Source organism: Aedes albopictus, chromosome 1 (assembly GCF_035046485.1).
Source record: "Aedes albopictus strain Foshan chromosome 1, AalbF5, whole genome shotgun sequence".
Taxonomy (NCBI): domain Eukaryota; kingdom Metazoa; phylum Arthropoda; class Insecta; order Diptera; family Culicidae; genus Aedes; species Aedes albopictus.
In genome coordinates, this window is record NC_085136.1 from 282,056,453 (window position 1) to 282,081,941 (window position 25,489).

Genomic DNA, 25,489 nt, shown 5'->3' on the forward strand with positions numbered 1-25,489 from the left:
TAAAACCTAACAAGGAATTCCTGGAACATTCGCCGGGGAAACTTCTGAAAGAGTCGCAGAGAGATTGTCTTAAATTATCGCACCAAGAATTTATGAAGAAATGGATCGCCAATCCGGAGACGGTATAACTTTTGTTGTTTTGCATGTAGTTACATACAAAAAAAAACTAAAGTTTTCTTAATTGAGCGCTTACAGCGCCACCTGACGGCAAAAATCTAAAGCTTGTGATTTCTGCATAAATTTGGACAAGCTTTTATATACTAATTTCAAGCTCGTTGAACGTCCCCATAGAATCAGACAATTTCATGCAATTTTTTTACGTAACTTTTGGGAGTTCAAAACAATTGATTTAGAAGGTATAAGACTTTGCATGGGTGTAGTGGAAGCGGTTCCCACAGGAGCAGGTGGATTTATTATCGCCAGGCTTGATAATCCTCCTCGAAATCAAAAGAGTTTTGCAAAATGTTCTAGAGCGGTGTTTTGCTTTTGCCTCGTCGCGAGGGTGCGAACGAACCCCAAACAGAGAGGTAATAAAAACTGAGCGAGGAAGAGGGGAACGAAAAAAGAGTTGATGCTTATTTCGGGTTTTTGAGTGCGATTTTCGCCTCGAGAGTCTTTCTTTGTATCGGAGTGGAACTCGCGAGAGCTTTTTGAGTGTGAGTGGACGTGAGAAACACAACAAGCAATTATGAGTGTTGGACGAACTCCTCGCAGCGCGCCAAGCTCGCGCTCGTTGCTGTTGAGGATTTGCGTTGTGATTTCTGAGTTTTATTTTCACTCCTCAGAAAATCGCCGAAATCGCTTCCTCATTTTCTCGCGAGGGAGTTTCTGTCAAGCCTGATTATCGCATTCCATTCCTACCATCCAAAACAAATGGGGTTTAGGAATTAGAAATTAGGAACCGAAAATAAGTGATTGCAATTAGGCCAAAAATGTCAAAACATTTTCTACATTGTAATTTCCACTTGGCTTGGTTAGAAATTGACGCAAAAATAATAGTCACTACGGGACTTTTGCAGAATTCTACATTTCCAAAAACAGTCGTGGCCCGTTTTGCTTCCCTTGTCTCCCTATTCTCCCAAAACTTACTAGCATAATGTGGCACATTGGGGGCAGTGTGGAACAGTCTGTGGATGCCATGTCCGCAGTAGCTCTTCACCACGCTGAATCCGTGCGCGTGAACGTGCTTCTGGATAACGTTTCCAATCTCTCGGTACCGCTCGCCGGGCCTACACAAAAAAAGATCATTTTATTACCAAAATCCGTTGACAAACTGTAAGCGGAAGCGCTAAAGTTCCGCACTTACTTCACAATGTCAATCGCCTTCATCAGTGCCTCGTGGGTGACTTGCACCAGCTTCTTGTGCTGCTCCTTAACATTTCCAACGAAGAACGTCTCGTTCAAATCCCCGTGGAAGCCCCGGTGGTACACGGTCACATCGACGTTGCAAAGGTCTCCGTCCTCAAGCGGACGCATATCCGGAATGCCGTGGCAAATAACCTCATTCACCGAAGTACAACACGACTTCGGGAAGTTGTAGTAGTTCAGCGGGCTCGGATAGCACTCCCGCTCGATGCAGGCTTCATGGACGATCCTATCGATCTCGTCGGTGGTCACGCCGACATCGCAAACGCGCGCAGCTTCGTCCAGCACTTCTCTTCCCAACCGGCACGCCACTCGCATTCCCTCTTTCTCCTCGTCGTCGAGAATCTTAATAGTGGTATTCCCGCGCAGGGATTCCTCCGACTTGGAGCGGCCCTCCTTGTGGTCGGCATAGTCCGGACGTGGAATTCTCTCCGGGACCGGTCTCTTTTCCGACTGCGGGAACGGACGCAACTTTCCGGTAAATGTATAATAAGGCCACGGATTGTACACGTTCTTATCTTCCTTTCCCTCTAAAAACACAAAAACAAGAATCGAAGGTGTTAATTTGATTATATCACTTCGAATTCGTCCAATAAATTAAAATAATCAACTCACTCGCCAGCAGATGAATCACCTTGTGCCCCTTCCAGGAACTCTTGAAGCAATCCTGACCGCAAAAGTACGATCCCTGGATGCCCATTTTGAGGCACACCGGACACTGTAGGGTGGCCGGGTTTTTGCAGTTTTCCGTTTCGCACTGGTGCTGCATCTTGAGGTCGTCGATGCCGCGGATTCACACGCGCAGAACCTTAATTTTCCGGACGCGGATTACTTTGTACAAAATGTCGACACACGCTCTCTCCTCGCTGTACGCAGATTCTTTTTATAGACAAGCGCCGATTGGCACTTATTTCGGTATGAATGAACCCGGTCTCTGTCTATCAGCACTACGACGGAACGGAAGTGTCCGCGCGGAATAGCGGGTGGGAAAAGCAGCAGCACCAACACGCGAGGCGGACAACACACAAGTGCGATGTGTTTTGACTTTTCGATTGTTGAGCGATTTGACATGTCACAACTACTGCAGTAGTTTGTTGTTGATCTCGCTAGAAAATCTTATAAGAAAAATCATTGATGATTTAATTGCATGCAACTTGTTCAAACTGGTTGCCGAGCTAGGGGTATATACAAAAAAATGTCCTTATACACGGAAAAATATTAAAACCCAAAGAATAAGTTTTAAAAACTCAAATTTGGCTAAACTGCTTTTAGTTTTAACTCAAAGTTGGGTTGTTTTCTCCCTCGCCCCACCGCAATGTTGTCAAAAACAAAGAGAGAAGCACCGACGCATCCGCTGCTCTTCCGTGGAAGAAGCCAAATTTGGGTTTTCTTGAGTTAACCCAAATTTGCGTCATTAAAGGCCTCCGTTGGGTGAAAATAACTTACCAGTGGGTTAATTTTTTTGCCGCTCTCAAACGAGATTTACTCACTCACCACTTTCGCTGTTTGACGCAAATTTGAGTTATTCCACGGAAGACCGGGATTGCGTCAAAACAACTTAAATTTGGGTTGATTTGTAGTTCCGTGTAAACATGAAAATATCTGGAGCTCGATTTGAATAGGTCGTATGTGCTTTTGTCGATTAAAAATTCGATCAGTTGGATTCGCTCATTATAGCGAAAACCGTTGAAATTGAGCAAAGTTGATACATACAGCAGAACCCTCACAAAACAGGCTTTCTGTTCCATCATTAAAAGTTTGCAAAATATCTGTCATATTGCTACAATGACTAAAATAAACTGATCGAATTTTATATCGACAAAAGCACACGACCTATTCAAATCGAGCTCCAGATATGTTCAATGAAAAGTTGAAAATAGGGTAACGGTCGAATTTTGGACCCCTAGAGGACATAAGTTTGAATTTAAGCCAAAATCAAACAGATCCAGCGGGTGTTACACATATTTATGATGTTAGTATCATCGTAAAAGCCTCCACTGTCCGTTAAAAATACCCACAGGGTCATTTCTGGCTGACAATTTGATGAAAATAACTTTACCATCAGTTTTCACTGTTTTGGACACCCCAATGTATTTTGGACCCTCTTCGGCATATATTTTGGACACCCGGTGTTTAAATCCGTTAGAAACTACTTTCAAAGATTCTGGCACTTAAATATGCTGGATCATATCCTATAGGATTATAATTATAATTACTATAATTACTATAGTAATTACTTGATTGACAAAGGCGGTAAATGCTCTATGCCCATCGGCGGTCTGGTTGAGCGAATAACTTGTGATGGATGCCGCAAAGAATACCATCTCAACTGTGTACAGATGAACCAGTACCAAATGAGAGTGTTTATTGATTTTAAAAATGCGCTTTGGCTGTGTGACGATTGCCTCTCTGTGTTCCACAAAAACGTAACTACGAACAATGGGCCAAACGTTCAAAGAAATCAAGAAACGAAGCAAAAGCTCAATATTGAAAACACCGTCAGCCAACTACAGTCTGATGTTGCTTCACTCAGACAATGTTTGACTGAACTGCAGGTTTCCTGTGCCAGTGGTTTCCAACGAACAGATAATAGCATCGTTATGTCGTCCACACCTCAAGCAAACCTCAATCAGAGAGAAATTTTGTCGCCGATTTTAAATGAATCAACCGAGTTGCAAATGGGTTCCAGAGCAAAACCAAAATCTAGTGGTGATCGTAAATATTGGGTCTTTTTTACAAGAATTGCAAAACATGTTTCCGTTGATGCCATGCGCGAAATGGTATCTAATGCATTGCAAACGCATGGTCCACCCGATGTTGTCAAATTGGTGCCCAGATGGAGCAATTACGAAAATTTGCGCTACATTTCCTTCAAAATTGGCGTTGATTGGATGCACAAGGAAAAAGCCAAAATGCAATCTACATGGCCTACGGGATTGCTGTTTCGAGAGTTCGTGAGCCGAGAATCCGACTACTGGGAGCCGTGAATCGACAGCATTTTTAAAGTTAAATACTGTGAATTTGTTTGAGTTTGTCGTGTTGCTAGTTAATTTTGAATGTTGTAAACATCTTTAATAGTAACTGTTCATTGATTTCCAAGTTTGTATGTTAGTTTGTGATATAGATTATAAGTAAACAAGATCATTGGGGCTTTTTCAAGCCTGTTGATTGTAATCAAATATTATGTTTCCAGTTCAAAACCGAATTAGCGACATTTTTTCTTTGACTTCCGCTGCTTTTGCCTTGTGTTAAACACAATGTCGGAAGTGGGGCGCTGTATAGAGCACCAGGTACACAATACAGCGCCCCACTTCCGACATTGTGTTTAACGCAAGGCAAAGGCAGCGGAAGTCAAAGAAAAAATGTCGCTAATTCGGTTTTGAACTGGAAACATAATAAATAAATAAAGGCTGTGTTATCCGTAACAGCCCGTTTTTGCGATCATCCCTAGTGCAGGTTTTCTCTATGCCTAACAAAGCGAAATGTCAGAAGCTATACTGTCTAGAACATTGTTATGTAGGTAGATAGTATACTGGTGCTAGGCGTTGATCAACAATAATAAAAACAACGAGTAGAAGATTTGTTATTAAATTAGCCTAAAATTTGTGCTCTATTGCGATTTGATTCAGAGAAAAAGGAGACTAGATTGTAAGTAAATACTAATTACTATTAAGCATTGAATTCTAATTATAATAAATTGTTTGTAGCTTTAAGCTGAATACACCCAAACATTACGCGAGTTGTGTGCTAGAAGAACTCCGAAACATCTTATCGCAATAGGCTGATTGGGCGAACTTTGCGAATTTAGGGTCGATTTCTTCACCCTGGCTTAAGTGTTAAACCAGGTTTAACTATTGGGTAAGCCTGGCTTACCGGTTAAGCCGAGGTGAAGAAATCGGCCCTTAGCTAGGCCCTTAGTGCGCTAGAATGAAAAACGTTTTTGTTTACATCTACAAGTTACCTCAGCGCTACATTCTCTTTTTGTAAACATGTTGCGACCATGGTTGCGACACTCGCACGGATGACGAGATTGAAAAAAGTTAATTTCAAGGCAAATAGTTATATTTCCAGTGAGGAAATGATTGCTGCCCGTGGAGAGCAATCTAACTTAACGAATGATTCTAAAAAGTTTCGTCATCTCTTCATTAAATCTGTGAAAGTTGCGATAATGCGATCCAGGGGGTCCAAAATATATGGGGGTCCAAATTATATTGGTTACCCTATAGGGTTGCAAGCAGAGTTGTTAATAGTCATCGGGGCTGAAGAAGAATCACTGACGACAACCGGCAATAAAAAGTTTGCGTCACTGAACCAGCAGCGCTTGAACATTTTCGCTCAAACATAGTCAGTCAGTTTGCCTAGTCGCGAAGAAAAACATCTTTGAGAAATTGAGAGTTACTCTTTTTATCTGGCACTGAGCGGGAGAGTGCATTTTCCTCAAGATTTTCCTTTACAGAGTTGCTCAGAATTTCTCTGGAGTTCTCCCGTTTTTACATGGGTGTTTTGCTTATTAGTATTGCAGACTTCATCTCAAATTGGACTATCACACTTTTTTGGCACGCCTAAAAAGTGTGATAAAAGTGCACATTTGCTTCAGATCGTTTCGACGTCTTCGGTGCACTTATTCCTCCATTTACAAGGAATAAGTGCACCGAAGAATTCAACTCGATCCGACGTAACCCTGCGCTGTAATCACACTTTGAAGGTGTGTGCACACTATTGTGTCAGTCCAATTTGGGCTGCAGTCAGCAATATCGCAAAACAAAAACAGTATTGCTCGATAATCCGAGCAATTTTAGGGATGTCAATGCAGCAAATTTCGTCAAACATTGAAATTGAAAAAAAAGAATAACAGTTACTCCCAAGAGTTGCACTCATTTGCACAGTGTCTTGCCCCTAGGTTCCCGGATAAAAACTAACCATAGGGTGTTTGGTGAAAACCATTCCTGCACCATACATTGTACCAGCTACAATAATGTATATTGTAATGAAATGTTTCACTAAAAGCTTCGCACATTGTAGCTACTATACATTTACATTCGATTTTTATGTAACACTATATTATACTGTTTTTCTTACGTTTGAACCATTCACTTTTCCGAAACATTATTTTTCCGTGCATTTTTAATTATTTATTCAGTTTTAGATTTTTTCCGTGCTTTGTTTTGTTGATCTTTGTGACTTTTATGATGCAAAGGAAAGGAAAGAAAAAAGTGAATAAGTTGAAACATCAATTTAAAGTCAATAAAATGTTTAAATAAGTAGTAAACCAGATGTCTTAAGAATCGCAGATCCAAGAGATATGGCGGGCTAGGTATGTAGAGTGCGATGAGAGGAATACGATTGACGAACTTTATCTTTGACGTAGAGCCATCTTTAACATATGGACTGGACTGAATACTGAAAGAAATTCTAATATAGGTTCGTCTGTGGGTTCGCTTCTTAACCTAACTTATACTTGAATCGAACTTGACAGTTTTCTAATGAGTTGTTAAATACATATGTACGTGTATTTCAAACTTTAGTCAAACTGGAGCCTCAATATTGCAATAACGGTTAAGCACGCTGTAATGATACTTATGTACCTCGTCACCCACTTCATGCAACTACATTAGTGGTCTAATAATGCTCAGCACGCTCGGCATACACTCAGCCAAATAACCTTAAGATTTCTATAAGGCCCAACTTATGAAACGGCCTTTAAATAATTCATAATGATTCGGATGAATTTCATAAGGTCATTCTATGACGTAAAATCGTCTCACAGCGTGGCTTTTATTCATGTTTAGCAATATGGTATTCTCAAGCGTAGTAGTCGTAGGTAGTCGTGTGGATAAAACACGGGCTCGGTGATCCCGACGTTCATGGATCGAATCCAGTCTGCATCATTTTAAGATTTTTTTGTTCTTTTCATAAGTCTATCTTATGAAATTTGTCATAGCAAGCACGATCAGTTTTCATAAGGTATTCTTATGTCATCCATAAGAATTAGTTATAGCAAATTTTCATAAGGTATTTCGATTAATTTCGCTAGTTTTTTTCGCTGAGTGTAGTTCCATCATGCCGCTCAAAGTGTTGCCACAAATAATGCTTAGTTTGCGAAACCCGGTTATCTGGCTGGTGGGGCATGGGAGCTTAAGCTTCAACTGTTAATGCAATCAGAGACTACTCAGACCTCGACTCAGACTTAGACGTGGGCGATCCAATATATGAAAGGTTATCCAAAACGCTCTGGAGAATTCCCAAAGCGCATTCTCATAATGCTAGTAAGCCTAAGATGCCATTAACAGGAGGAAAATGACAAGATAATATAACATTACATGGTTTATGTAATGTAAACCAATACAACATAACAAAAGAGAACCATTCCAAAACCATTTTATTAAATGTATAACCAGTGGTGAAACTACAATTAAAAACAATATATTTACGGTACATTTTGTTGTTTGAAACCATATGTGTACCATACAATGTACGGTTTATTAAAACCCACGTATCAGTATTTATAACAATTCATTTACAATATAATGTATGGTTTTGCAAAAAAATATATATGGAGAAAAATATTTTTTTATATTGTTACGATACTTAACAACCCGTATAGTATATTGTAAAAATCTTATTTACAATTTACTGTATGGTGTTCTACATTACATTTTATTGTTTTTGTATTTTTATTTTTACAGTGGTTTCTATTGTAAAAATATGGTTTTAAATAGTACTGTTACAATACAACGTTCGGTTTTTCTACTGTATTTTTTATTCGGGTTGGCACAAGGCGTGGGAGTGCGGGAGCCCGATGGGCGGACCAGGTAAAGCATGAACTGTCGAACATTGGGCGTGACTGTAGTCAGCAGGCAAGAATAGTTCTTTTTGCAGAATGCTTGGTTCTAGCTTTCAATTTCAAGACCTCGATGTACTAAAGAAAACCATTAAATTTTGTGTGTTCAGTCCGGTACCCAATAAAATATACATATATACATTATCGTGTATTCTTTTTCGCGTAAATTGCCTATTGTGTAGATTATATTTAACCCTCTAACACCCAACCCCGCCTTTAGACGGGGTATAGTTTGAGCATATTTGTATTTTTTGTTTCGTGGAAAATCAAATTTTTTATATTTTTGGCTGATATTTAGGACTGTTTTGTACATCTCAAAATGGTTTATGGTGTATTTTAAAGCGTATTTAGAATTTCTCAAAATCATTGAAAAATTGATGTTTTAGTCACCTTCTAGAAGTCATTGTTTATTTTGTATTGAATTACGCTGAAATTGGGTTGTTAAGTGAATGAAATATTGCTATTTTCTATATCCTAATCGAAAGAGCTCATTTGTCTGAGTATGACGTGATTTTATTGGATTCCAATACCTTTGTTTTGATAATTAAATTAACAAAACAGTTTTAATTTTCGTGTATAGAATGACAGTTCAATCGATAAAGTGACAGTTCGACCCGAACAAAAAAATTTCCCCATACAAACATTAAATGCATTTTAAAAATAGGCTTCTTCAGCGGTGTTGAGATAATTCCATATTATCTGTGGAGTCAAGTACAAGACACTGAAGACGACCTTACAGTTGAGGTCGAAATACGTATCTGTCAAAGGATGCAAATTCTTAGTGGAATTCAAAGGAACCGTACTTAACCCGATTTTCTTTTTATTTACAGATATTCCCCTAACAAGCCCAGGTTAATCATCATTGTCATTTTCAGTTTGACATTGAATTATGACATCCAGGTGCCTAAAAAGGCTGACAGCTCAACTAACGGAGCCCCAACTAAAAAGCCACCCAACTATTAAGCCCCCAACCAGCGGTTCATGACTGTATAAGCTACACTGAAATAAATTTTGTTGTAAAAACTACCGATTCCATAGTAAAATTACTAACCGTACCTATGATTCTCAACCGACAACAATTTCCAGTTAATTCCACTAAAACACTGTCAACTTAACTAGCATAGCATAGCATAGCATAGCCGACCGTACACATCCTGGGGTGGCTGTCGATAGAGAAGTTTAATGCGCCAGAAAAGTTGCCTGGTACTTGACAAACCTTTCATTTAACGAACTCTCGACACCTGGCCAGGTCCTTACGATCAGCGGGGATGGGAAGGAAATGTTGATTAGATATCTACTCAGAATATGTCCAAGAACTTGGCCCACTTCATAGATATCTGGATTTGGAAATTGGATAGGGTTTAATGGGATGCTTTCCTTGGCGAAAAAGCGTACGAGAAATTGTCATGGTTTAATCATTTACCTGGTTACCACTGAAAAAGTAAAAATAAGCATTAATCAAGTCGCACAAATTTCGTAGGTAGTACAGCCATAGACCACAGTTGTGAGGATTGCCTCCTTCCCGTCGGATACCAAAACACAAAGATTGGAGACTTTTCTCTGACTTCTCAACAAGACTGACGCAATCCTCCAACAGTCTAGAGTTGTTCTGGCCTCGTTCTTGCGACTGCTGAGGAATATGAAAGGATGGTTAGTTAGACACCTAAAGAAAGATGTAGAAAGTTATACGACCTCTCGGGCCTAGGTGTCAAGGGGATATGGGTGTTGTTCTAGGTGTTGTTAGTGGAAGGGTACTCCAAAGGATGCGGTTGGTCAACGTTCAGGTACACCATTATTAGACTGCTCCGAAATAGTTATCTGCCCAATACGTCTTGGTTTCCTCGTCATCTTAATGGCATTTATTTGTATAACTTGATTTTTCGGTTGAGAATCTGAAATATTACATAATATTAACATTGACGCCGAATAAGCTACATATTAGTGATACGCTCGCCACAATTACATATTTTTATAATATAATTTGTATCATACAATAAATTTACCTGAATCCTGCTGAAATAAAATATTGATTAGTAGCAAAATTGAAACAAAAATATTACATAAACATCAAAAAAGTACATCAAACTTTGATCTTGGAATATTTGTAAACTACTGCCTGATTACTTTAGGCAGGAAAATTTCAAGATCAAAATTTGATTTAGTAGATCTTACGCCGCAACGCACCATTCTGAGGTGATCTACCCACGTTACGGGACTAAAACACTGTCAACTTAACTAGCAGTGCAGTTAACATTACCAAAAATAATCTTAATTTAACAAATCAGCATTGTATTTTTAACCATACTGTGTTGTAAAATGTGAGCCTTGGAAAAAATAACAATGTTTTGTTGTTGAGACGACTATGCTTTTAGTTGAATTTACTACAATGCATTGTAATTGCAAGCATATTTCAGTTACCTTAACAGATTTTGTTGTCGGTTGAGAATCATAGGTACGGTTAGTAATTTTACTATGGAATCAGTAGTTTCCACAACAAAATTTATTTCAGTGTAAGGACGAGACAAAAGGCTAAAAAATAAAAATTATATATTTTCAACTACGGTTAATAAAAACGTCAAAAAATGAGTAAATATGTACTCTTGAACCATATATTGAGGTTTAAAACAAGAATCCTGATATGATTTTAGGAGCCTATTCATGAGCCTATTCTTCATTACACCAACAAAGCTAGCCATGAAAATGTTTGACACTTCTGAGGTCATTTTGACAGACCAAACACATGCACGAAAAAGACGGATCATATATTCTACTTTATCGATCTTGTTGCCGTCCTTTTCATGCTCATGTTACATCTGCCAAAATGACCTGTGAATTGTCAGTCATTTTGAGATTAGGTTCGTTGGTGTCTAGGTTGGTGTAATAAAGAATGACCACAGTAAAACCGCTCAGCACTAAAATGTGTAAGCCCTACTCATAAGTGCATATAATGCCTCTCAAGAAAAATCAGAATATGGCGATTATCTGCCTCTGGCTTCTGATATCAGCGCGACAGTCACTAATCATAACAGCGTCACCAGATTTAAAAGTATCTAATTCCACTATATGGGGTTTGACAGCAAGAACACTCATTCCACTGAGCTACTCTTGCCGTTCGTTACAAATACATTCAAAAACATCTGTCACTTCGCGAAACCCACGTGCTTTTGTTTTTGGCGGAAACACTTTTTCTTTTGTTTTGCCTTGCGACTGTCATGCGGCGGTATGCCTTGCGAGCGTACGACCGCCGCAGGACTCTAATAAAAGATAAGCGCGACAATAATTTCCAGACCACACAAAAATGTGTTACAGTTACACATTTTCAAAAACAGCTCGTACACTCGTCTAGATGCGAAATGTCGATATTTTTTTTGTTTTCCAAGGTCACTAGTAAACCTCGCTAGATTGTTGTACAAAAAAATTTGCGAATCTAACGATTTTGCAGACACAGGAGCTGATTTTGTGAATGTGCAAGGGTTACACATTTTTGGTGTAGTCTGGAAACTATGCACTTTTGTGCTGAGCGGCGTTAGCGTGTACCAGCATAAAAATGTTTTGAAATTTACCATGGCAAAACGTGATCATCGACCAGCAAACGCTTCTTATGTGTGTTTTATAGCTGAGTGGTAGCGTGCGAGCCTGGTGATATCAAGGTTCTTGGTTCGAATCGGGTTTCCAATAGAAACCTTTTTTAAATTGTAAATCGGGTCCACGGTCAAAAGTAAAATTGAAAACATTATTCTGTTGAAATGAAACGAAATTCAGTCTGTACAAATTTAGTGGCGTTGTGTATTTAAATTGACCCTCGGAATAGTAATTTCAACCCTTGCTTCAACCGCAAGCCGTCTTCCAGTGACAAACTAAAAATACATTACGTAATAGGAAGCAATCAGTGAAGTACTAGATTAAAAGTAGTGAGCTGGATTTTTGTATGGTGAGATGATCAATTCTCCATTTCTGCAATAAATTGGTGCAAACAGCGTGGGTTAAATGATTTCTTGTCTAATTTGATGCTGTTTGAGCAAAAGTTTGGGTTACTGTGTTGTTGTATTATTTATTTCTTGCAACTTGAACAAAACAGTTACTCAAACTTTTGCTCAAACATCATCAAATTAGGCAAGAAATCATTTAACTCACGCTGTTTGCACCAATTTATTGCAGGAATGGAGAATTGATCATCTCACCATACAAAAATCCAGCTCACTACTTTCCATCTAGTACTTCACTGATTGCCTCCTATTGGGTACCGAGGATTGTTCACAATCTGCGAACTTCACTGCAGAAAAAACGCGACCATGACGCCGCTCTTGAAGCTCTTAGAAAACTGATTTCGTACGTGATATATAAATAAACACACATCATTGTTATAGTAAATTTTAAGACATTTTATTAAAATAAATAAGTTAAGTTCTGTAAGACTTGCGTCGTTTCATAAAATCAGATAATAAATAATGTCGTAATAGACATTAACTATAGCTTCCTACGTTGTAGAATCGTAATAAATAAACTGGATTGGCCATGTGTTGCACTAGAAATTTTGAAGCAAGGCTCCCGTAGCGTATCGTATTCCGATACGATTCAACCGTTCGAATGTTTCCCCTTTAGCACCACAGCAGACTGGTCTAAAAATTGACCATGACTTAAATAAGACGGAAATTTTCTATTGAGTATATAGAGTCATCTTCCACATGTAGCTATCGACCTATTCTGTCCGATGATTACTGTACTGTGGTCGGTGGAATTCGCTTTCGTAATCAATGTTATCGGTGGCGACTTCTCTGTCGTCTTTCGTTGTGCTATCCACTAGTTGTTCCTCCATATATTCTGGCACAGTTGCTTGTTCATCGTCTGTCCTGGCACTGGGTTCCGTGTTGAACATGTTGGCACCTTCCTCATCATCGGCATAGTCGTAATTCAGCTCGTCCATCCTTTTTTGGGCTTTGACCTGTAACGAAAAATGCAGTTTATAGGGATTTATGAAAGCGTGATGTCTGTACATAGCTCAACTAAATATACTCACGCTGTTTGGATAGTCATTCTCCGCATCAGGGACGAATATCCGTAGTGGAGCTGTAGTGGTTTTCGGTTCCTCTGTGGCCCGTTTGCTGTTCTGAATTTCATTTGTGGCTCCAAGAGCGTTTGCAACGGCTTGCTGATGTTCTTGGTAGGCCAGAAGGTAATCCGTCGACGGTGTTGCAGCAGGTTGTTGTTGTTGTTGATGATGCTGCTGCTGCTGTTGTTGTAGCTGCTGCTGCTGTTGCTGTTGTTGTTGATGATGTTGCTGTTGTTGATACAGATCTTGCTGAGCTTGTGCAAGGATTCTATCATTTTCTGCCTGCCTTTGGGACAGATCGTAATACGTTTGCTGAGGTTGCGGCGATTGATAATGTTGGAGGCCAGATTGTGGACGTTGTTGTTCTTGATCAACGTTGTAGTGATAGTAATCGTTAGAGGAAAGCTGATTGTGCAGATTTATGGTGCCGTAGTTTAGAAGGTTCGCGATTTCGCCTTCTGTGAGTTGGTGGCGTGAGGCCTTATCATGTTGCTCGATCAACTGTTGCTGAAGTTGCTGTTCAAGCTGACTCTGCTGAGGAATCTGTTGTTGGTGCAGAGCAAGTTGTTCGTGGCCAACGAGTTGGGCGTATGTTGGAACATCGTTGGAGTGTTGTGATTGGAGGTCATTTAGTTGTATTTGACTAACGGCTGTCTGCAATTCCTGAAGCTGATCTTGTGTAGCGGCTAGAATTTGACCTGTGCTCGCTGCTGGTTCGCCATGCTTGTAGGAGTAAGAATTGAATACAAGATTACCTGGATCAGGCTGTGGAGTCTGAACAGCTCCCAAGAAGTTTGTCTCGGGCTTGAAAAGATTCGTTTGCAGCTGCTGCTGATGATTGTTGAAGAGGTTATTGGACTGGGTCACAAGATAGGTTGGGTTGTAGAGCTGTAATTAATATGGGGTGTTTGTTAGTTCGTTATTTTTATTTGTTAGTTTGAATTGAGGGATATTTCAACTGAGGGACCACTAACCGAGACTGGCATTCCCTGAAGCATGGACGTCTGTTGAAGAATGTGCTGTTGAAGTTGTGGCTGTGTGGCCAACGGGATGGCGTATCCCGGTTGTGGAGCAGCTGCGTTGACGATTTCATAATAAGGTTTCTGTATCAGTGGAGCAGTGTTAGGCTGAGGGAGGTATTGGGTTTGAGCTTGAGTTTGTGCTTGGATAAGGAGATCATTAGGCAAGTATTTTCCATTGCTGGGTTCACTGAGTGGGTCCGACGTGGGTGTTAAGGTTTTACTCGGTAGTGAAGGATCGGGATCCGGAGCAAAGTAGGTCTTTTGGCCAGAGAATGGATTTTTCAGCGTTACGTCATTGGTGTGATCTTCGGTAACCTGGTACTGATGGATCGTTGCCGGCGGATATGGTGTGTGGTGGTGATGGAATGGCGCAATTGGCTGTGGCTGGAAGAATTCAACAAAATACAGAGAAAGGTGTTTAGTAATCTCATTCAATCATTTCTTCGGCACATTCATGTTTCACTTTCTTTGCAGGCTATTAAATCGGTTTGAGCATAGAGCTAGTAGGTAGTTTATGGATGTGATTTTGCGCTACGTCGAGCAACCTAATGAGACGTTGGCATTGCCATAGCAGTAGGTAGAGGCAAATGCTTGGGAAAATAGGTATGAAAAAGGTGTTCCATGGTGCAAATTTGTAGCTCAAAATTCGTACTGTCTTCATTGTACATAGTTTGTAAATGGGCGATTGATTTAATAAGGTGTAATACTATCGAGGAATGCATACTTTTTACATGAGAAATTGGCATTTATAAACGTAAAGATAGAAAATAAAACTTTGTCGTCGGCGTTTGAGAAACGTTTTGTTAATTGGTTTCTTTGGCGGAGCTGTCGAGGTCCGTACTTCTTCAAAGCCAGGAAAAGATAAACGACGATAACGTTTGAATGGTTTTATTTGAACGTGTGATAAGAATGACGGTTATGATAGGAATGAACAGAAAAAGTTGGACGTTTCATATCGATGGTTGCTGTGATCTATGATTCAACGATTGCTAGATCCTCAACACCCCCTCTCAATCGGTGACTCCGATGCTATTTCTAAGATACTGAAATCTGGAAACATCCAAAGCCTTAGTTAGAAGGTCAGCTTGCTGCTCGGCGGAGCTGATTGGTTCAATTTTGATGGTACCGGCAGCTACGTGGTCCTTGATGAAGTGATGCTTGATATCGAGGTGTTTGATCCGTTTCGACTCAGCATTCTTTGCCAATCCAATGCAGCCTCGGTTATCTTCGAAGATGATCACAGGGGCTGTCGATGGTTTGCACTTGAGGTCTTCCAGTACGCCGGCCAACCAGACTCCTTCTGAAACAGCAGCACTCAGTGCAACATATTCCGCTTCACTCGAGGACATTGAAACTGTTGATTGTTTCCGACTTGCCCAGGATACCGTTGAACCGAACACTTTGAACAGGAATCCGGTTACTGATTTTCGATCTTCTGAATCTGAAGCCCAGTCAGCGTCCACAAATCCTACGAGTGGTCTGCTATCTTCGTGTCTCTTGAAAACTAATCCCATAGTCGTTGTACCTTTCAGATATCGCATAATCCGCTTCAACGCCTGCCAGTGGTCCTCCGTTGGTGACTGTTGGAACCTTCCCATGTAGCCAACTGGGTAACACAAATCGGGTCGAACGCATAACATTTGATACATCAGGCTGCCTAAAGATTCCCTGTATGGCTGAGAAGTACGGTTTCCGTCACGGCTTAATTGAAGACCTTTCTCCATTGGGTTTTTGCTGGGATTACATTCGGCCATTCCGAACTTCTCCAGGATTTTCACGGCAGCAGCCTCCTGAGACAGCTTCAGTTCTCCATCGCGTCGGTTGTATTCCAATCGCATTCCCAGGAAAAACTTTGCTTCACCGCAGTCGGTCATTTCGAATTCCTCCGACAGACGGCGCTTCAGCTTCTCGATGGTCCGAATATTCCTGCCTGCTATAAGCAGATCATCTACGTAAAGCACCAAGTAGACTTCGTCGCCTTCAGTTGTGGATACATAGAGACAGTAGTCATGATTTGATCTTCGGAATCCTAGTTTCAGCAGTGTGGAGTTGAACTTGTCATTCCAGCATCGTGGTGCTTGTTTCAGGCCATACAGCGACCTCTGAAGCTTGCATACGTGGCCTGGACTTGCTTTTACGCCTTGCGGTACTTCCATATAGAGATCCTCTTTCAGCACTCCATGGAGAAAAGCCGTTTTGACATCCATCGTGTGCAGATGAAAACCTTGATTAACAGCAACAGCCAGAATTACGCGAACGGTGGACAGCTTGGCTACTGGTGCAAATGTATCTTCGAAATCAATCCCCGGACGTTGTAGGAAGCCTTTGACCACTAGTCTCGCCTTGTATCGAACTTGCTGTCCTGTCTCGTTTTGCTTCAATCGGAAAACCCATTTTGATTTCAGTGGCTTCACACCGGCCGGACACGCTACCAGTTTCCATACATTGTTGGTCCTCATGGAGTTCAATTCGTCATGCACCGCCTGGTACCACCGGTCACGGTCATCACGAGCGCTGATCTCGTTGTACGTATCGGGCACATCTGATAAGGAAGGAGGGCTAACAGCATCGGCTTTAAATCCAGTAAGATAATTTAGGAACTTACCGGGAAAACGGCGCTCCCGTTCGCTGCGCCTCGTGGACTGCTCGCCACTAGGGCCAGAAGACAAGTCCAGATCTGAGTGCGAAGGGAGCGCAGAGTCATCTGGATCCGATGCATCCGCATAATCGTTTCCGGGAGGGACTTGAACATCATCGTCATCTTGAGCATCATCGTCATCAGGTCCTACTTGAATGGCATCTTCAACGGCTGGTTCGGTGTGCTCTTCCCCCTCATGCTCATAGATTACGGGTACGACTAGCCTTTCTTCAATGGTATTCTCTTTGGTCCATGGAAAACAGTTTTCGTTAAACTTGACGTCACGAGCGATTACGATTTTTCTAGCATCCTTGTCCCACAGCCTGTAGCCATTGGGCGCGTATCCGACCATGAACAATTGGCGACTCTTCGCGTCAAGTTTCTTCCTGTGTTGATTCGGTATCCATGCGAACGCTTGACAACCAAAAACACGTAGCTTCTCCAGGCTTGGCTTCTTCCTATACCAAAGTTCAGCTGGTGTTACGTTCCTTGGTACTGCAGAAGTTGGGCTTCGATTCACAATGAACACGGCCGACAGCAAAGCTTCACTCCACAACGACTTCGGAGCCTTGGACCCAATCAGCATCGTTCGTACCTTTTCGATTAGCGTCCTGTTGAATCGTTCCGCAACCCCATTTTGTTGGGGTGAATAGGCTACCGTCGGCTCGACCTGGATTCCCATCGCTTTGTAGTATTTCTTCTGGTTATTCGAGCAGTACTCTCGTCCCTGGTCCACGGTGAGTTTGGAGATCTTCGTTCCGCACGCCGCTGTAGCCATCGCTTCGAATTCCCGAAATGTTTCAAAGACTTCCGATTTTCTCCGTAACGGGTACACCACAGCAAAATGGGAATAATCATCGATGAATGTTACAAAGTAGCGATGTCCTTCCCAAGATGGCGGGTCGATTGGTCCACACACGTCCGAGTGGATTCGTTCCAAAGGACGAGCTGCCCTGTCCCTCGTTCCGTTGAACGGCTCCCGGCTGTGCTTCCCCAGGACACACACGTCGCAGAACTGGATCTTCTCCGGCTTGAAACGAACATCGCGGGCCAACTTCTCGCGCACCAGAGTTGCCATTCCAGTGTCACTGATATGACCAAGACGACGATGCCAGAGCGTGGCGCTGTCCACTTCAGCCAAGCTTGCGCTTCCCCGTTCCACCGATAGTTCCAGTACGTAGAGGTTACCTCGCAAAAATGCCGTCCCGATCACTTCATCATTCATCTTGAGCGTCACAACCTTCTCGTTGAAGAGTACTTGTACGCCAGCCTTGGTGAGCTTCTTCACCGACATGAGATTCTCCCTGAGGGTCGGAACGTACAGGACATCTTGGGCTTGCATCCGAACGCCACGGTTGCTCATTCCACTGATGACACCTGCTTCCTTGGCAACTAGGGATTCTCCGTTCTTCGCTACGTCGATGTATACTGGTTGTTTCAATTCTCCAATGGATGAAAAATGCCGCTTCGAGTTTACCATATGGTCGCTGGCTCCTGAGTCCAGCAGGAATTCAAGTTTCTCACCGTTTTTCTTCATACTTGCTGCACTGTCCGCCATGAAAACTACTGATCTTGATCCGGTGGCGACGTTGGCGTTGGTCTTCTTCCGGCAATCCTTCTTCATGTGGCCGCGTTTGCCATAGGCATGGCATTTTCCGTTGAACTTGTCGCTTCCTTGCTTCTTCCGATGGTCCCGATGGTCACCAGCAAATGCAGTAGGGGTTTCATCGTAACTGTGCATCCGATCCAATCGTTTTGATTCGTCGCTCAGCAATCGGGTCTTCATCAGCTCGTAGGTTAATTCGTTTTCTGGCAAGTTCTCCAGGGCCGTCATCAAGGGGTCATACGATTCCGGAAGAGTCAAGCTTAATGCAGCACAAACGTCGCTTTCTTCAAGTCTTGAACCAGCTACTCGGAGCTGCCGAATGAGATCTTCGAACTTCAGAAGGTGGGCGCGCAACGATGTCCCTTCCTTCAACTGAAGACGCGCTATCTGCTTCCTGATCACCGTTTGCTTCCCGGCCGACTTCTTGGCAAATGTATCTTCCAGAACTTTCCACATTTCCTTGGTCGTAGACTTGTCGCGGATACATCCAAGATATTCGTCCGAAATCAAGCTCACCAGCAGGGACTTCGCCTTGCAGTCCATGTCCCTAAACTTGTCTGCTTCTCCGGCGTCCGCTGGAACATCCTTCACCACAGCGTCCCAAACTTTCGAGGCTTCGAGGAACACTTGTACGCGGAACTTCCAAGTATCGTAGCCGCTTCCCGAGAATTGTGGAATTCCGTGGACGGATACTTCTTTCTGCTTGTCACCCATAACCTGTCGAGGTCCGTACTTCTTCAAAGCCAGGAAAAGATAAACGACGATAACGTTTGAATGGTTTTATTTGAACGTGTGATAAGAATGACGGTTATGATAGGAATGAACAGAAAAAGTTGGACGTTTCATATCGATGGTTGCTGTGATCTATGATTCAACGATTGCTAGATCCTCAACAGGAGCTAATTTTCTATCCAGGCTTTTACGCTCTGATGAGGGATAATTCATCTATCTCGGATCTTGCCGAGCATCATAGCAGCCAAAATTTCAGTTTTCTGCCTCTGAATTGTCAACAATTTTCACCTGATACAGCGGCCGTTCGCTCGTTGCAACATGTTTACATTGCAACGAGCGAATGCCATTCGCTAATTCTAACGTCATTTTGACACTAAAGTGCATCGAAATGCACCGCCAGCATTACTGACAGCACAAATTTAATACTTGATTGCTTTTAAGTTGCAAAAGCTTGTCAAATTTTGCAATTAGCGGATTTGCAACTAAAAAGCGTTGCAACGAGCGGGTTTGCAACGAGCGAATGGCCGCTTAAGGCCCGAACGCAATGCCGACCGAAACGGAACGGGAACAGAATGCGGAATGCGGCAACGGAATGCGGTTCGTACTAAAAAAAAAATTCCGCGGCGGTGCCGCTGCGGCAAAACGCAATGAGTGCGGTTTTTTTTTGCGGATTTTTTCAAAACAACATCAGTTCTCTGAGAATGTTTATGATTCCGGGACGAAGCAAATTTTCGGAAAGGTTTTTAATTCCGGGGAGGATCTCCAGTACCAATACCGAGACCAATACAAGAAAGAAATAGGTGATTCTGGAAGCAGGCTAATGAATCTAGAGAAAAAGCTGGGAAAAGCTGGAACATAGCGCCAAAATATAGATCAGGTTTCATTTGAAGAAATCAAAAGTTTCCGGAAGGCGGGGTTGCATCGGGAGTACATCTAGAAATTTCAAGGAAAATCCGGTAGTTGATCCTCCAGGAATTCCTCAGAAGTACTTCCAGTAGCTCCACGGGAATTCCAGCAGGAATTCCTCGAAATTTTCTGCAGGAGTTTCTTGAGAATTTCTCCAGGAATTAATCGGCATTTTTTCAATGAGTTTCTTTGGAATTCCTCCAGGTCTTCCTCGAGAATTTCTCTAACATTTTCTCGGCATTTTCTTACAGAAGTTGCTAGGGAATTCTTCCAGGAGTTCCCAAGAAACTCCTCCAGGACTTTCCCAGATATTTCTGCAGGAGATCCTCGGGAATATCTCCAGGAGTTCTTCGGGAGTTCCTCCAGGAGTTCTTCCAAAAGTTTCTCAGGAATTCCTCGGGAATTTCTCCATCGAGAATTCCTCCAGCAGTTCCTCGGGAATTTCTCCATTGTTTCCTTGAGAATATCTTCATGAGCTCTCGGAAATTCTTCCAGGAGTTCCATGGAAGTGGCTCCAGAAGTTTATCGGAAACACCTCCATAAATTTCTTGGAAAGTCTTTTGAGAGTTCCTCGTTAATTCCACCACGATTTTCTTGGGAATTCCTTCAAAATTTCTCCAGTAGTTCCTTGGGAATTCCTCTCAGGAATTTCTCCAGGAGATTCTCGAGAATTCTACTTGTTGTTGTTTGGGAATTTCTTCATGAGTCCTTCGGAAATTTCCCTGGAGTTAATCGAGCATTCCTCCAGGAGTTCTTACAGTTCCTCCAGAAGCTCCACGGGAGTTCCACCAGGATTTCCTCGGGAATTTCTCGAAGAGTTCCTAGAAAATTTCTGGAGGTGTTCTCTGCCATTTTTCCCAGGAGTTACCTGTCAATGCATCCAGGATTTCTCAGGAAATTCCTCCAGGAGTTCATTGGGAATGCCTCCGAGAATTTCATAGCAATTCCTTCAGGAGATCCTTCATATCTTCAGGAGTTCCTCGGGAATACTTAAAGAAATTGCACGGGAATTCCCCCAGGAGTTCCTCAAGAACATCCACAGGAGTTTCTCGGAAATTCCTCCAAGTATTTTACGAAAATACCTCCAGGAAGTTTCCTCGGGAATTTCTCAAAGATTTCCTAGAAAATTTCTGGAGGTGTTCCCTGCCATTTTACCCAGGAGTTACCTGTCAATGCATCCAGGATTTCTCAGGAAATTCCTCCAGGAGTTCATTGGGAATGCCTCCGATAATTTCATAGGAATTCCTTCAGGAGATCCTTCATATCTTCAGTTCCTCGGGAATACTTAAAGAAATTGCACGGGAATTCCCCCAGGAGTTCCTCAAGAACATCCACAGGAGTTTCTCGGAAATTCCTCAAAGTATTCTACGAAAATACCTCCAGGAAGGCCTTCGGGGATTCCTCCAGAAAGTCCTTCGGGGATTCCTCCAGGAAGTCCTTCGGGGATTCCTCCAGGAAGTCCTTCGGGGATTCCTCCAGGAAGTCCTTCGGGGATTCCTCCAGGAAGTCCTTCGGGGATTCCTCCAGGAAGTCCTTCGGGGATTCCTCCAGGAAGTCCTTCGGGGATTCCTCCAGGAAGTCCTTCGGGGATTCCTCCAGGAAGTCCTTCGGGGATTCCTCCAGGAAGTCCTTCGGGGATTCCTCCAGGAAGTCCTTCGGGGATTCCTCCAGGAAGTCCTTCGGGGATTCCTCCAGGAAGTCCTTCGGGGATTCCTCCAGGAAGTCCTTCGGGGATTCCTCCAGGAAGTCCTTCGGGGATTCCTCCAGGAAGTCCTTCGGGGATTCCTCCAGGAAGTCCTTCGGGGATTCCTCCAGGAAGTCCTTCGGGGATTCCTCCAGGAAGTCCTTCGGGGATTCCTCCAGGAAGTCCTTCGGGGATTCCTCCAGGAAGTCCTTCGGGGATTCCTCCAGGAAGTCCTTCGGGGATTCCTCCAGGAAGTCCTTCGGGGATTCCTCCAGGAAGTCCTTCGGGGATTCCTCCAGGAAGTCCTTCGGGGATTCCTCCAGGAAGTCCTTCGTGATTTCCGGCAGGATTTTATTCAGGGATTTCTCCAGGAATTCTTTCAGTGATTCCCCCAGGAATTCTTTCAGGGATTCCTCCAGGATTTTTTTCAAGGATTTCTCCAGGAATTCTACCAGTAATTTTTCCAGGAATTCCTCAAGGAATTCTACCAGGAATTCTTTCGGGGATTCCTTCAGGAATTCTTTCAGGAATTTCTCTAGGAACTCTTTAAGGAATTCGTCTAGGAACTCTTTCAGGAATTCGTCTAGGAACTCTTTCAGGAATTCCTCTAAGTCTAGGAATTCTTTTAGGAATTCCTTCAGGAATTCTTTCAAGAATTCCTCCAGGAATTCCTCTAGGAATTCTTCAAGGAATTCCTCCAGGAATTATTTAAGAAATTCCTCCAGGAATTCTTTAAGGAATTCCTCCAGGAATTCTTTCAGGAATTACTCCAGGAATTCTTTAAGGAATTCCTCCAAGAATTCTTTCAGGGATTCCTCCAGGATATTTTTCAGGGATTTCTCCAGGAATCCCAACTAACAATCGCAAGCCGCAAACCAGCATGCATGCTGAATTGTTGCTTTATAATAGTAATGATAGCTGAACTAAAATTATGCTGTACACATTACTGTACAAATGTTTTTTCAATTGAAAAAGTAGCCAATGTTCAACCTTTCGTATCGGTATCAACAATTATAAATTTAAACACTTTTCAAGCGTTTAATAATATTTTTTATTCGACTTGTAGTTATTTCTTTACAAAATAGTTTAACAAGACCTTTTTCTGCTTCTTGTCAAGTACATGCAAAAATTAGAACATGTATCTGTACAATGTGTTTTTCACAAGTCAAATAAGCGCTTTCGTTTCATCATACTTCAAATCAGTGTACAGGATGAAAAACACGTGTTTTTTACTGAACAGCAGCTGAATTAACGTGTTCTTCAGTTGTTAACCATAAACAGAACATTATTCACCACTGCTGAATAGGAGTCAAAGTGTAATCAATATACAACCACGGGAAGTTTATGTTTTGATTTGAGCGCGTCAATTCATCATCTCTAGGATGGCGTAGATAGGAAGGCAAGCGGCTGGCAATCGATGGGTCTCGAGTTCGAATCTTGATTTTAGGTAAATGTATTTGTAGTTATTATTTCACAATAGTTGTTCATAGCATAAAGTGTCAATCCGAAACTCTCGTAGAAATCAAAAATTTTTGCATTTTATTTTTTTTAAATCATTTTTGCAGTAGCTGAATAACAGCTTTACTATCAGTTTGTAAAATGTTTTAAACAACAAACAGTTCAGTTGGTACACAACACTATGCTTTATTGTTTCTCCAAATTTGTGTGAACAAAACCCGAACAAAAGTTGTGCCTGAAAATTATCCAAATGTTATTCAGCACCATGCTGAATTAATTCGTCGTAAAGGTGCTTGTAAAAAGAGTAATTGTTAGTTGGGATTCTTCCAAGAATTCCTCCAGGAATTCTTTCAGGAATTCCCCCAGAAATTCTTTCTGGAATTCCTCCATGAATTCTTTAAGGAATTCCTCCAGGAATTCTTTAAGGAATTCCTCCAGGAATTCTACCAGGAATTCCTCCAGGAATTCTTCCAGGGATTCCTCCAGGGATTCCTCCAGGAATTCTTTCAGGGATTCCTCCAGGAATTTTTTCAGGGATTTCTCCAGGAATTCTTTGAAGGATTCCTCCACAAATTCTTTCAGGGATTTCTCCAAGATTTTTTTCAGGGATTTCTCCAGGAATTCATTCTTGGATTTCCTTCAGGAATTCTTTCAGGGATTCCTCCAAGAATTCTTCCAGGAATTCATCCAGGAATTCTTCCAGGAATTCCTTCAGGAATTCTTCCAGGAATTCCTCCAAGAATTCTTTCATGAATTCGTCCAGGAATTATTTCAGGATTTCCTCAAGGAACTCTTTCAGGAATTCCTCTAGGAATTCTTTCAGGAATTCGTCCAGGAATTCTTTCAGGATTTCCTCAAGGAACTCTTTCAGGAATTACTCCAGGAATTCTTCAAGAAATTCCTGCAGGAATTCTTTAAGAAATTCCTGCAGGAATTCTTTAAGGAATTCCTCCAGGAATTCTTTCAGGGATTCCTCCAGGAATTCTTTCAGGGATTCCTCCAGGATTTTTTGCAGGGATTTCTCCAGGAATTCTTTCAGGGATTCTTTCAGGGATTCCTCCAGGATTCTTTTCAGCGATTTCTCCAGGAATTTTTTAAGGATTTCCTCCAGGAATTCTTTGAGGAATTCCTCCAGGAAATCTTTAAGGAATTCCTCCAGGAATTCTTTCAGGGATTCCTCCAGGATTTTTTTCAGGGATTTCTCCAGGAATTTTTTCAGGAATTCCTCAAAGAATTTTTTCAAGGATTTTTCCAGGAATTCTTTCAGAGATTTCCTCCAGGAATTCTTTCAGGGATTCCTCCAGGAATTTATTTCAGGAATTCCTCTAGGAAGTCTTCCAGGAATTCCTCTAGGAATTCTTTCAGGAATTCCTCTAGGAATTCTTTCAAGAATTTCTCTAGGAATTCTTGCAGGAATTTCTCTAGGAATTCTTTCAGGAATTTCTCTAGGAATCCTTTCAGGAATTCCTCTAGGAATTTTCTCAGGAATTCCTTCAGGAATTCTTTCAAGAATTTCTCCAGGAATTCTTTAAGGAATTCCTCCAGGAATTCTTTCAGGGATTCCTCCAGGATTTTTTGCAGCGATTTCTCCAGGAATTCTTGCAGGGATTCCTCCAGAAATTCTTTCAGGGTTCCCGGAGGAATCTCCGGAGGAATTCCTGGAGGAATTCTTGGAGGAATATCCGGAGGAATTCCTGGAGGAATCTCCGGAGGAATATCTGGAGGAATCCCCGGAAGAATTCTTGGAGCAATCTCCGGAGGAATTCCTGGAGGAATCCCAGGAGGAATTTCTGGAGGACTCCCCGGAGGAATTCCCATAGGAATTCCAGGAGGAATCCCGGGATGAATTTCTGGAGGAATCCTCGGAGGAATCCCCGGAGGAATTCCCATAGGAATTCCTGGAGAAATCCCTGGAGGAATTCCCGAAAGAGTCTCCGCAGGTATTCCTGGAGGAATCCCCGGAGGAATTTCTGGAGGAATCCCCGGAGGAATTCCTTGAGGAATCCCCGGAGAATTTCCTGGAGGAATCCCCGGAGGAATTGCTGGAGGAATCCCCGGAGGATTTCTGGAGGAATCCCCGGAAGAATTCTTGGAGCAATCCCCGTAGGAATTCCTGGAGGAATCCCAGGAGGAATTCCTTGAGGAATCCCCGGAGAAATTCCTGGAGGAATCCCCGCAGGAATTCCC

At 42.1% G+C, this 25,489-nt stretch overlaps 2 protein-coding genes across 2 annotated transcripts in view; both read right to left on the minus strand.

Annotated features, from left to right (window-relative positions):
• Positions 1-1,089: 1,089 nt before the first annotated feature.
• LOC109398471 (methionine aminopeptidase 1) lies at positions 1,090-2,409 on the minus strand (the record flags this gene model as incomplete). The annotated part of the gene is given in 3 exon segments (XM_019670850.3): positions 1,090-1,229; positions 1,307-1,895; positions 1,981-2,409. Coding segments are annotated over 3 exon segments (883 nt in total), but the record flags the coding sequence as incomplete, so codon positions are not given.
• Positions 2,410-12,580: 10,171 nt separating this feature from the next.
• LOC109621515 (myb-like protein AA) overlaps positions 12,581-25,489 on the minus strand; it is a 39,344-nt gene continuing 26,435 nt past the window's right edge. The window contains exons 5-7 of the mRNA XM_062846855.1: positions 14,231-14,662; positions 13,224-14,144; positions 12,581-13,148 (exon numbers count right to left, since the gene is read on the minus strand). Coding sequence (XP_062702839.1) covers positions 12,906-13,148; positions 13,224-14,144; positions 14,231-14,662 — 1,596 coding nt within the window. The 3' untranslated portion in view covers positions 12,581-12,905. The remainder of the gene's footprint in view (positions 13,149-13,223; positions 14,145-14,230; positions 14,663-25,489) is intronic.